The sequence below is a fragment of the Enoplosus armatus genome, chromosome 13 (genome assembly GCF_043641665.1).
Source record: "Enoplosus armatus isolate fEnoArm2 chromosome 13, fEnoArm2.hap1, whole genome shotgun sequence".
In the NCBI taxonomy this organism is placed as follows: Eukaryota; Metazoa; Chordata; class Actinopteri; order Centrarchiformes; family Enoplosidae; genus Enoplosus; species Enoplosus armatus.
In genome coordinates, this window is record NC_092192.1 from 8787634 (window position 1) to 8800221 (window position 12588).

At 40.3% G+C, this 12588-nt stretch overlaps 1 protein-coding gene across 1 annotated transcript in view; it reads right to left on the reverse strand.

Moving 5' to 3' along the window:
- septin8a (septin 8a) overlaps positions 1-12588 on the reverse strand; it is a 30524-nt gene that overhangs the window by 5628 nt on the left and 12308 nt on the right. The window contains exons 4-6 of the mRNA XM_070918094.1: positions 9971-10157; positions 4843-5004; positions 3440-3536 (exon numbers count right to left, since the gene is read on the reverse strand). Of these exons, the coding sequence (XP_070774195.1) occupies positions 3440-3536; positions 4843-5004; positions 9971-10157 (446 nt within the window). The remainder of the gene's footprint in view (positions 1-3439; positions 3537-4842; positions 5005-9970; positions 10158-12588) is intronic.

The window sequence follows — 12588 nt, forward strand, 5'->3', positions numbered from 1 at the left end:
AGTAGCTGCTCGAAAGCTACATTCTGTATGATGTTACTATATCTGGTAGTTTTGTGTAAGATATTTGCAGAAAACATTATATAACAAGACTAAGACTCTCCAGCCATGCTAATTAGCACTAAACACAAAGTACATGAAAACCACAAATGTGAGCTTCATGGTGGTGCTAGATGAAAAGTCAAAGGATCTCCAAAGTCATTAGGTTACGTCTGGGAACCAAAAATGTCTGTCCAAGATTTTCAGAAATTCTGAAATTTCACTGGATAAGTGAAAACTTTTAACTGCTTATGGCCCTGGAGGAAAAGTCAGGGGATCCCCAAAGTCATCATCCATCCTCTGGAGACCATGGATGTCTGCACAAACTTTCATGGCAATACATCAAACAGTTGGTGGTGAACCAACCGACCAACCAACTGACAAACTAAAAACTGAATGCCTGGTTATAGAAAGATTGTACATTCAATATCTTGATTTGCAATTAAGATATTCATTCAGATTTTCCCCAAAATAATCAATTTATTCTCTCTTATATGTGAAGAAGGCTGTCAAATGCCGTGTTACAGTAGTTAACAGTAGAAAACAGGTCATTGTAACGAACACGTCAATTACTTTCTATGTGATTTTGCATATATTTGCCATATTGTTGTGATATTGACATGAGGTAAATGTTTTCAATCTTGTGCTATCTAGAAAAACTACAATATGTCTGCACAGTTGAACACACACAATAGCTTGCGGAGAAGAAATACCAGTGGTCTGCTATCTGTCAAACATGTCTGGAGTTCAGAGATAACAGAGCATCAAGATCCTGAGGGAAGATAAACAAACACACACACACACACACACACACACACACACACACACACACACACACACACACACACACACACACACACACACACACACACACACACACAGAGAGAGACACACACAAAACACACACACACACACACACAGACACACACACCCCTTCAATTACTCTTATAACAGAAGACAGTACTTCTTCTGTCTTCCCTCAAGTTTATGGAAATTTCCCATGGCTCTTTGTGAGGTTACCATAACCCATCTATATGACATCTGGCATCTACAAACTGTTTCCATTGACATAGGCCTTCCTTTCAGCCGGCCAAGTGTAGTAAAACACTGAGACGTCTGTCCTCTTCTGCCCCTTTCCTCAGATACTGTGACAAAGTGCGTTGTATGAATGGTGAGCCATCAGTTTGCAAGCAGGCCCAATTAAAAGCACAGTCCTTTTTCTTGTATTACATCCCATCCGTCCACAGATGGACAAGCTTGATAAGATTATTAGATGCGGACAAAAACAAAACCAAAGAACTTTTCCCCACAGTGTATCATTAGTTGTTCACACCTACAATGTCAAAATTGTAAAGATAGTCCGATAATACTCCAAGGTTTACTGGGGTCAATCTTTTGTTGTCTGATGTAGTGCTCATGACAGAGATGTTATTCAATATTAGAGTGATAGCTGGTTTCAAACTTTTCAGTTTGGGTAGTGTGACTATGCTTTTCTTTACATTAGTAAAGTAACGTATATATTGATTTTCTCCTTGACACCCATGTATCCTTGACATTCTACAGTCAGCATTTTGCAGCATCAATATCAGCCTCAAGACCTGCTTTCAACTAATATCTACCACCTGTTTAATTGCTGCTGAAGAATGATAAAATAAGGAATACATCTTTTGTGATGGAGACAAATCCCATAGAAATGAGCTTGTCTGTTACTGGACTGGACTTTAGCTTCATGGTGACTGATGGAGTCCAAAGGAATCTGTCCCCAGGAGACACACAGCAGCAGGCTTTATAAATATCCTGTGTCCTCTGAGGGTTGGGGAATGAGAGTGGTCAGTGGATAATGGAAAGAGGAAAGGAAGAGTGAGAGGACGCAAGAGCAGTAAACCGAGGAGAGGAAGGAAGAGAGAGAGCTGAAGGGAGAAAGAGAGCGCCACTCTGAGAGAACTCCCATCTGAGTGGTGATATTCTCACAGCACAACTCAGTGTGACATTATTAAATTAAAATGTTTACTCTCATTGACAAGGCACAGGGGAATGAGCTGTGGGAAACAAATATCCCAAGATCACTGACACAAGAGGTGATGTCTCCATGGGCAACACAGACATAGAGGCATCTTATATGCACGCAATGCACACAGGCAGAGAAACATACAGTAAATGCACGCCAAAAAAAGACATTCACGTCACAAGCGCACACACACAGATGCACACTGGCAATTTCCCAAAACAATCTCTACCCACTCGCCCTTCACTTCACAGTGTCACTCTGCATGAAGTCACACTCACAGCCGTGGAGGACACTCCTCATTAAGAGGGAGGGTATAAATAAAAACAGGCAAACTGTGGGACGCACTCGCCACTCTGCCATGAGCAGGAAAACATCTTTCAACGTGGATACTGATAGATGCCTCGCTCGCTCAGCTGCTGACTTAAAAGAGCAAAACATCCTCAAAACAACCAGAAGGTGGTACAAAATAGATCCTACAGTTTTTTAAACATTTATAATGAATCATATGATTAACTTCTGCATCTATGAAAAGAGTGTAAGGAAAAAACAGAGGCAGAACAAACAGCAAGGCTGCAGGGGCCGGAAAGAGACCGAACCATGTTCTTCCTCAAAAATGATACACCCGTGACCCCTTTCACATGCATTCGCAATGCCATGAAATCCTTGCACACTCATATTATTGCATAACAAAGACTGTACACAGTTCAAGTACTGACACGGTGCTTTGATGTGTTAAGAGGCATTTGAATGAGTGCCAATATCTCATGATATAGCACTCTTCCCACATTTCATCTATCACTACACCTCATTTACCTATTTAATACCTGTAACCTAGCAATCTAACAACCAGCCAACAGCTAGTGGATATACAACCTAACCAGCATCATCACACTTATACTGGCCAAAAATGAATTCAAACTATTTATAACTATAAATCTATCTATCAAATGCTGTTTAACTGTCAAACATGTCATTTTGCAAGGACAATGACACATGCAACTACTCTTCAAGGCCTTCCTGTTGCTGCATAAGAGGCGAGGGAGTCATGACTGAGTGACTAGCAGGAAGTGATCATAATAGTGTAATAATTAACTGGCACTTTATGGAATTAACCCATTTTAACAGAACTATTTGTCTTTGTGTAATCTCAACCTAAAGCTTTTTTCCGTAGTTGTCCAATTGACTTGGGTTAAATGTTAATGAAACTGTGCTACAATACCAATAATACACTTCAGCCTTTATAGCACAATCACAGTTTCATACTTGCTTAAAATATAGATTTTGTGGCAGTCTAGAGAAAGGAGTTAAACATCCACTGACCCCTTCATGTACTCACTGTTTGCATGAGAAACACAAACACACACCCTGATTAACTTGCTTGTGAATGGTTCTCACCTTGCACAACACCCCAGGGGTACTGTCTGGCCCTCACCGTCTTGTTCCCCACTTTCACCTCTTCCACGCTCCCAACCACAGCAAACGGCAGATGGGCCTGCAGAGGGAAAGAGTTTAGAATGTTAAAAAGGTCAAGAGGTCACTCTTGAGGCAGAGTGTAAGTGTAACTGGAGCCAGCTCCATCTTTCGTCTGGGTTACACTTTCCGAAAGAGTTTCTTTCCTACTTTCTTCATGCTAATATGCTTTACGGCACAGAAACCATTAAACAAAAAGGATAAATGAAAATTGAGTGTTTCACATCAAATAAAACTTGTGTCACTGTGGCTCTCGTCTCTCTTATCTTTCACAACCAGACCACACCAGAGAGAAGTGTAACCATGTTGACATATGAGCTGCACCAGAGCTCTGTTTTTATGTTCAACATGTGGCTCAGTTGAGGCTGAGAGGCCCATTTTGTTGAAGTGATTAAACACACACCCACACTTTCTTATTGCTCTCAGAGCTACTACGCCTCGTTAGGATCGACAGTGAGGCATCATGGGGAAAACACGCCCGATACGCAACCTCAAAAATTAGGCATCGAGTTGAAACCAGCTGGCTGGTTGCAGCTCAGAGGAACAAGCTGGTGAGTGTGGGCGCTGATGTAACTGACTATGAATAGATGGGGGTACTGTACAAGTACATGAGAGAATTTACTGTTTGTGCATTTCTGTACGTGTGTGGGTGTGTGTTTGAGCACAGTGTGATTATACATCATCCCCATTATAAAATCCGAACTGAGCAAAAGTCACTTGCTTATGTTCAGTCATATTGCTGCATGCATATTCTTTTCGCTATTTCTCAACAACTGGTTTATTTCGACAATGGAAATGTGAAGCCAGTTGTAGGAAAGCATGTGCTGCCATCAATGGGGAACTGATGCAATCAAACAGAGCCAGTGTTCATACAACACCATTTTGTGTAAAACTATTTATAATGTTTGTATAGTGGTCTTCCCTGTATGCAGTCACAGATTTGTGGGATTGCAAAGTGTCTAGTAAAGAAAAACATTACTTTTCAGCACATGTTAAAAGCAATAAAATGGTGTCGACGTATGCTGCCATTACCACATGTGTAACACATGAGGTGCTAAACACATGATATTTACAAGTCAGACGGCACCCAGATATCTTACAAAATCCTTTGTAATAAAGTCTAAAAAAAAGTCTTGTCATGAGTCTAAAAAAGGACAACGCTATCACTTTCAACACATCAAAACACATCTGCCGTTTTTTTGTCTTCAGCATAACAACAGGCAATTTCAAAACATATACAGTGCTGAAAAATAAGGTTAAAAAGGTAGAAAGACTGATTGTATGAGAATTGTTTAGAGTGCTTATTTGAGTGTCACAACATGACTTACGTTCATGGAGGAGTTGATCTCACTGACGGCTTCATCGTCTGTTGGGAACTGATATATCTGGACACCGTTGCTCACCAGCTCACTCATGATCTTTATTTTGAACTTGTGGAGCTCACTCTTGGAGATTGTGTCCGCTTTGGCAATGATGGGAATTATGTTGACCTGAAGAAAGGGTGAGAAAAAGAGATGGGGGATTGTACTCGTATAAACAAAATTATTAGATGTGTAGACCATTGTAGCGTCCTTGTTTTTATGGCTGAGTCTGCCAGTCTTGAAAACTGCTTTGTGTTAAAGCATGTATATATGGAAAGTATTATGTAATGTTTTGGTTTAGTCTGGTCTGACATGCATCTTCCTAACAGGACAAAACGTAATATGTGTCAAGCTAAATAGGAAGAGAGAAGATGCTCAGAGAATCAACCCATTGTTTTCGGTGAATTACAGATTACAGCAGTTAACTTCCCCTTGTCAGTGGGTCACAAACAAACACTTTGAATAAAGCTGAATTAAACATACTGAAGACCTAATTAAAAACTTAAACCAAACTAAATGCATCGCTAAATATGGCTGAGGAAGCATACAAGACCATATGCAGCGACACTGTACAGTGAATAAGCTCAGTCAGAACTCCGACAGATACATAAAACAAAGTGATTATGAAAACAAACTAGGCTCCATCTCCAATCAGCAGCAGATGTGCACACAGTGCAACACACAGTTTTTCTACATTCTTCTGTAGGCTGCATTACCCAAATCACTAACCGGGGGGACGAGGAGGATCCCCACAGATTCACTCACCAATTCTATAGTGTGCCTCAGAGCAAGAGCCAGAGCTTGTTACGAGTCAAATTACAGGCTCATCATACTTTATTGCATCATTAATTTACAGCAGGATAGCCAGTATCGTGTTTTAACCCTTATTTAACAAACCAAGCTCACTAATCGCTATCCAGTGCTGACAACAGCCTTGTGTGGCCACTGAAGCAGATGGGAGTGTCTTGTCATAGTCAGCGAGGAGGGCCGGGACAGTGATATTTGTTCACTTCCCACAAACTGGTTTTCCCAGCTGGCCAAAGAGTATTCCCAAATAGTTCTCAGTGTTTGTTCTGAACAACTAGGAATGCCAGATGGGAAGCTGTAACCACATCAAAGCAGTTGATATGTCAGATAATTATTGAAAAAAACATTGACATGTACCCGTCTCTCACATTTCTGCATCCATGCCTCCTCATCAACTCACAGTCGAAAACATCTGATTTGGTGCAAATAAGAAAAAAAACATTTCACCAAAAACTATCATCTGAAAATATTAAATCACCCAAGTCTGAGAGTAATTAGAAATCATGATAAAAACATGTATATTTGACTGCTTATAGTGCAAATTATGAGACATTTTAAAGGTTAGCCGGAAACATCAATCCTTGTTTGTCAAATGACCTCTACAAACTGAATCCTTTACATCCTAATATTAGATAATTAGCTGATAATGATTTCCTCCTCTTCAAGAAAAACATCATTTAAAACAAAAGACACCTCCTTCGGACTCTTATCTCTCTTCCTGCCTTCATCCACCACAAACCACGCTCACTCTGGTGAGCTGTCAACCATCCTCTGTCGGGAGGGGCGATTCGTACCCCATTTACAAGAAAAACACCATTGTCTAGCTTCGACAGCAAACTCTACAGACTGAGGGAAAAAGTTGTTTCTGGTCTGCTTCCCTGGTTTTTCCTGTGACAGGGCTATCTGGCAGACAGGATAGTTCTGTTCATTTATCTTTAGTTTCCAGATAAAAGTCAGTATTCACACAGTAGTGCTCCGCTTGACTCAGCACAGAGATAAAAATATGACTGTGGACCCTAATTGATGAAGATGGAGCCACTCTTAAAATGCCTCTCGTGGCAAGGAAATGTGTTCATCATAACCACAATGTAACAGTGGACTTTGGACAATTATCACTTGTGTCATTTATTTTAGTGCTGAAACGGCTGGTCGATTAATTGAAATTACGCATCCTCAAATGCCCAACAACCACCAGTTCCAGCGACTGAAATGCGAAGATTTGCTGATTTTCTCAGTTTTATAATTGCATACTTTTAGGTTTTAAACTCTTGGTTGGACAAAACAAGAACTTGAAGCTGTCACTTTGGAAATTGAGAACATATGAAGGGCATTGTTCTGTATTTTTGAAATTTTACAGACTAAAGAGTAAATCAGTTCACTGAAAATAATCATTAGTTGAAGCCCTACTTTATCTGTGATTTGGCCAGGCTCTTGTCTAAGATCATAGAAGCAAAGCAGGTACTTTTTGTGGTCAACCTTTAGCCATCAAAATAAAACTTCAAAATGTGCAAAGGCTGATAGCATGTGGTGAGTAGCTGCTGCAAATATGGACTGCAACGCATTTATTCTATCTAGATAGAGACCACTGCATAAACAACGCCATCAAGCCCGTAAACCAAAACAGTGTCACATCCACACTGTGGTCACTCAACACTGGCTTGCTTTCAGATACAACAGCGGTCATATTTCACATAGTGGAAAGATTGCTGGGACAGAGCCACTGAGGTCACAGTGGTGTTCACCGTGGCCACCCACTCAGGCTAAAACTGAGTCCACTGTTTCACTCACAATGCAGTAACTCATTTTGAATAGAAGTGCCAAAATTTCTGTGCAACTGAAAAAGGCATGTGAGTAACCAAAATGTCCCTCACAGCCTTATTGGGAGGTTCACAAGAAAGAGAGCTTGGTTCATATGAATGGATGGGGAGATTTAGGAGATGTAAGCTGCTTTGCTTTCACTTATATTAGGGTGTATAGCAGGTAAGCTGCTATACGATAGCAAACACATTTAGCTCATGTTAACTGCTTTGCTGTGGTTCATATAATGGGATAAAGATAATATTTTTAGCTCAGGTAAGCCACCATGTCTTGCTTCAAAGCAGGGGTTACAGTGAGTTGGCTGTGCGTGCTGTAGGGGTTTGGATGGTATCAGGAGACAGTTGGCAAATGTAGGGTGCCAGGTTTTGATCACCCTGTTGGCTGGTAAAGACAGCACAGAGGCTCAGTAGTCAGCGCTGTCACCTCACAGCATGAAAAGTGCTGAATTTGGATCTTGGCCCTTTCTATGTGAAGTCCTCTCTGTTGTTTCTGTGAGTTACCTCTCAGGTCAGAACAGCATTCCTGTCAATGCTCTTGACCATGACTTTGGCCTTAGAAATACAGTTGGTCCTCAGTGAAACTTAGGTGTCCTAAGTAGCTGGGGTTCAATTGGAATAGATTACAAAGTATAAAAAATGTATTTCACTTTAAAACTTTAACTTTTTCCAATGAAGTGAAATATTAATATGTATGTGAATTTAAATATCATCAAGACCTACAAAAACTAGTTAAGATCACTGGTTAATAACTTAGAATGACAAAATCATTTTTTCTCCTTATGAAACTATAACCGTCCCTTGAGAGTGACGGTTGGCTGAAGTATCCGGTCATTGTTTTGAATAGTATCAGGAGACATTTGGCAGCCGTGTGTTGATAGTTGGCAGAGGTAAGCCAGCAGGTTTTGATCACAAGCAGACCATCTGCTTTGTTCTGGACTCATTATCATTGCATCACCAGACACGAGCAGGGCCAAAGCTGCCACTCTGTCATTTCTATAGCAGTGCTATCAGTAGTTATATGTATACAGAACAACAAAACATCAGCAAATCTTGACATTATGTAAACAAGCACACACATATCCCTAAAATCATACCAGCAAATGCACGCACTTTAATAAAAAGACATGAATAATATCCAAGACGTCAGTATAATAGTTCTCACCCTCAGGTCAAACAAGCACAAACAGAGTTGGAGACACACAAATCTTCCCTTTTGCATTTTAACTGCCTCTTTCTCTGTCGTTCCTTCTCTTCAGGGCTTTGTGAACATGTGCTTTGAAATGTTTTGAGGATCTTTTCCCTTCCTGAAATTCCACACTTCCCACACGCTGAAACCAAGACTGAGGATGAAAAACCACTCAATGGTTTCAGCTGTGTTTATCGCCGAGCAGTGTTCAAAAATATTTTATCAAAATGTCAACAGGTTGAAAGTGTGTTTGGTATCCAGCAGAAAGAAGTTATCTATATCGATACCTTGTGTATAGGAATTCTTTGTTTAATATTCATGCCTATATATTCCTTTACATTACAAAGAAAGGGATCTGGTAGGTAGCATAAGAAGCAATAGCCACAATGGAAAAGCAAACTACAGAGACTCTGTAGACAACGTTCAACAGGCAAATTCAATGACCACTTATCACCAAAAATGTCCCTAAAATTGAAATATAAAAGAATGAAAAACATTGCTCTAACTTAGACTTAATTCCTGCCCTTTCTGACTGTCCTTCCCCACTAAAACTCACTCACTCAAACCTTCTCCCCCTCCCCTTCTTTCACGCTCCAAGTGCTGTTGTGATGAGATGTTTTTTCAACCAGTTTTATAATTGAGGCCAAGCCAGTGAATGTGTATCCACTGAGCTACACTCAGATGTATGGCAAAACACGGACCCACTGACCAATAATCTGTGTAGTAACAATCACACAAGGGCAATGAAAAAGCCACAAATCAATGTGGTTCTGAATGAGACTATTGACGGGTGTACGGCTGACCTGTAAACATGAAAACTGCAAATACATCAAGCTGGAACTCATCGTCACTGCCTCACAAGGACCAGTTAATTTGTTTTATTTATTAAACATGCAACATGTTCATGCAAGTGTGAACCTGCTCATATATACGGCAGCTCTTCCCCAAAAATCTGGGCTGTTAAAAGTCTTAACTTTAAACCTTTTCCACAGTAATAGCCAAATAACTTCACTCTGAGGAATTCCATGTGAACCTTGAAATCCTATATGATTCAATGGAAGCGTGCACAGTCACTGCAGCCTCTCTTTTCACTTTATTCTTTTGGGATACTCAGAGTCCACACCCTGGGAAAAAGATCAGGGAACTCCACGACTCAGTGAAATGCACACCGGTCTGAGTGAAAGGGAGGTCGGGTTTCAGCAACACTGACAGTTGTTCTCAGGCAATGGGAAAGGCCCGGGAGTGTGTGAGTGTGCTTTTGGTGCAAAGGGGAAGACCACAGTACCTTGCTGTCCAGTTTTTTCATAGTGACGAGGTCCAGCGACTTGAGGGAGTGTCCTGTCGGGGCGATGAAATAAAGGCAGATGTGGATCCTGGTGTCGTGGTAGTTAAACAGCGAGCGCTTGATCTTCAGCTCTTCCTGAAGATAGTTTTCAAACTGAGTGTCAATGTAGTCAACGATGGGCTTGTAACTGTGGAGATGGCCAGAAGAGAAATTGTAAGGATTGTAATGTCTGTGAATAAAAGCATAAATATGTGTCTTCTTATTCATGCACTGGTAATGAATATAAAAAGGAAATATGGACTTGTCACTGGGGAAATGAACCGAGACAGTTATGTTTTCAGTAACTGTGAGATCTGATTCCATGCCAAGATCTCAGCTTAGAGCTGTACAGCTTAGTGCTGCATGAAATTTGTGCTCGGCTTATGGAAGTCTGGTTGAAACAAATCACAGAGGCTACAAAACATCCTGTCCTCTCTCACAGCGCCGTGATGGCCTTTGTAGCCTATAGTGTCACCAGCAAATCAAAGAAACTAGGAATGTGCAGTATGAAAACGCATGAAAACATGAAGGCTTGTAGTGTGTGCTCATGAGAGCTCCGCATGTGTAGCTAAACAAACAAGACCAGAACGGTATGTATGATATTCAACACAATTCACGATGTATATGAATTCATCTAAAGCAACGCCCATGATTTTTGGCTATCTTACCACAACACAGTATATGACCTGCATTGTTAGAGGAGACTAATGCTGACATGAACACATTATTTTTTAGACATTACAGCTGATTTTTCTAAAGCAGATTTGTCTACCTCACCAGAAAAGAATCCATTAAGATTCACCTTGTAGAGACATACCTAGATCACTAAATTGGAAACCATTATCATTATTATTATTATAGTATTTTATGGAGAATATACTCAGTTTTTCCAAAGGGAGGCACTGTAACATACTTCTAGTAGCAATAAGATGTAAAATCAAGTGTCTGATTCCGCAACATTATATAATATCATAATAATATTATTATCCTGACTGCAGTGATTATCAAGTAAAATGTCAAGAAATATTAAAAGTCCTTCAAATGATATCTTATGTTTGTTAATGCAGCAGTACCGTTCGTAAAATGGTAAAAAATGGTCACCAGTTTGAAGATAATTTATGCCACATTCACAGCAAGCTTGTTTGGGGCAGTTCATTTGAGTCGGCAGCTTTAACTCATTTTGTTCAGTTCATTGGGAGAGATGAAAACGAGACAATTACAAGTCAGCCACATATTTAATAAACTGCATCATAGCTGCCTCAAATGCAAGTCTCTTTCAAGTGAGGTTGTGGTTTATTAGTCACCACAGATAAAACTCTCAGTCATAGTTTAATTCTCATGACGACACTTGGCATTTTCAGACTACATGTCTCTGCTGTTCTGATAAACTGGTTGTGATAATCTGTGTTTGAAATGTTCAATAATTTGCTTGCTTTCCACAATTCCACGCCTTGCCTCGAATGAATTTATGCCTCAATTGCTGTGGTACTCAAACAAATGTTATGGTGCTCTATTTGGGCACCACTCGACCACCTCAGCCTCATTGGCTACAGATGGTGTCCCCTCTGCTTTCACATTTCCTCCAGCTCTCACTGACAAGATTGACAAGCACACGTGTTTGAAAATAATTGTAAAATTGAGCAGTGTCAAACATTTGAAACGCCTCCTGAATCAATATTACATCACATCAGTCACAGGGACCCCCAATGCTTTAAAGTGACCCATATGATCAGGTCTACAAGAAGTGCCTGCTACAGTAAAAGTTAGAAGTGACAACATACTCTGAGCCACCTACAAGAAACATGTGTTCTTTATGTGCTCACAGAGTATAGAGTTCATCATGTTACAATTAAGTTATTGGCTTGAATCAGATTTTGTTTTGGTGATGGGCTACCAAAACTCCCATCCTATAATCGAGTAAATTGCAACACCGACAGTACCAAAAGTATAGCTTACTAGTAAAATGCTTAATCATATCCTCCTGTTAACCATCACCATATTTCACATACATCCCTGCTAATGACTTCAATTAACACCAGACTATCCTGGTAATCTAGTCAACTCTCCACTGCAAGTCTTCCCATATTCTACTTTACAGCTCAGAGTGAGACATAAGTCAAAAGAAATCTATTCTATATCCTCAGCCAGCACTATGTTTATAGTCGTCTGTCCTCTCTCTTCACATCTATCTTCAATCTTCTCTGTGGAATGCACCAACTCTGACCTTTCAAGGCTCTCTCAGTGTGCCTTTACAGTCCGCTGCAGGGTCTGTCCTTCAGCATGTTGGTTTATATGGCCTACAGAGAAAGCTGCTATCAAAGGGCGTGAGAGTGCTGCTTGCTGGCTAGGTCACAACAAGAACACTTCATTCCACAGCTGAATGTTAAAAAAAAAAAAAAAAAATCAGCCATTTCCTTTTTATTGCTGTCCCACCTCGTCTTATTTCCATCCTACAGAGAAAACCAAAACTGTGCAGAAACCTGGACAGATATTGGTTTGTGTCTGTTTCTCTCATTTGTATCCCTAGGCAACATTGACCTAATTTGGACAAAACTATGGCGTTGTGATCTTGCAAATAG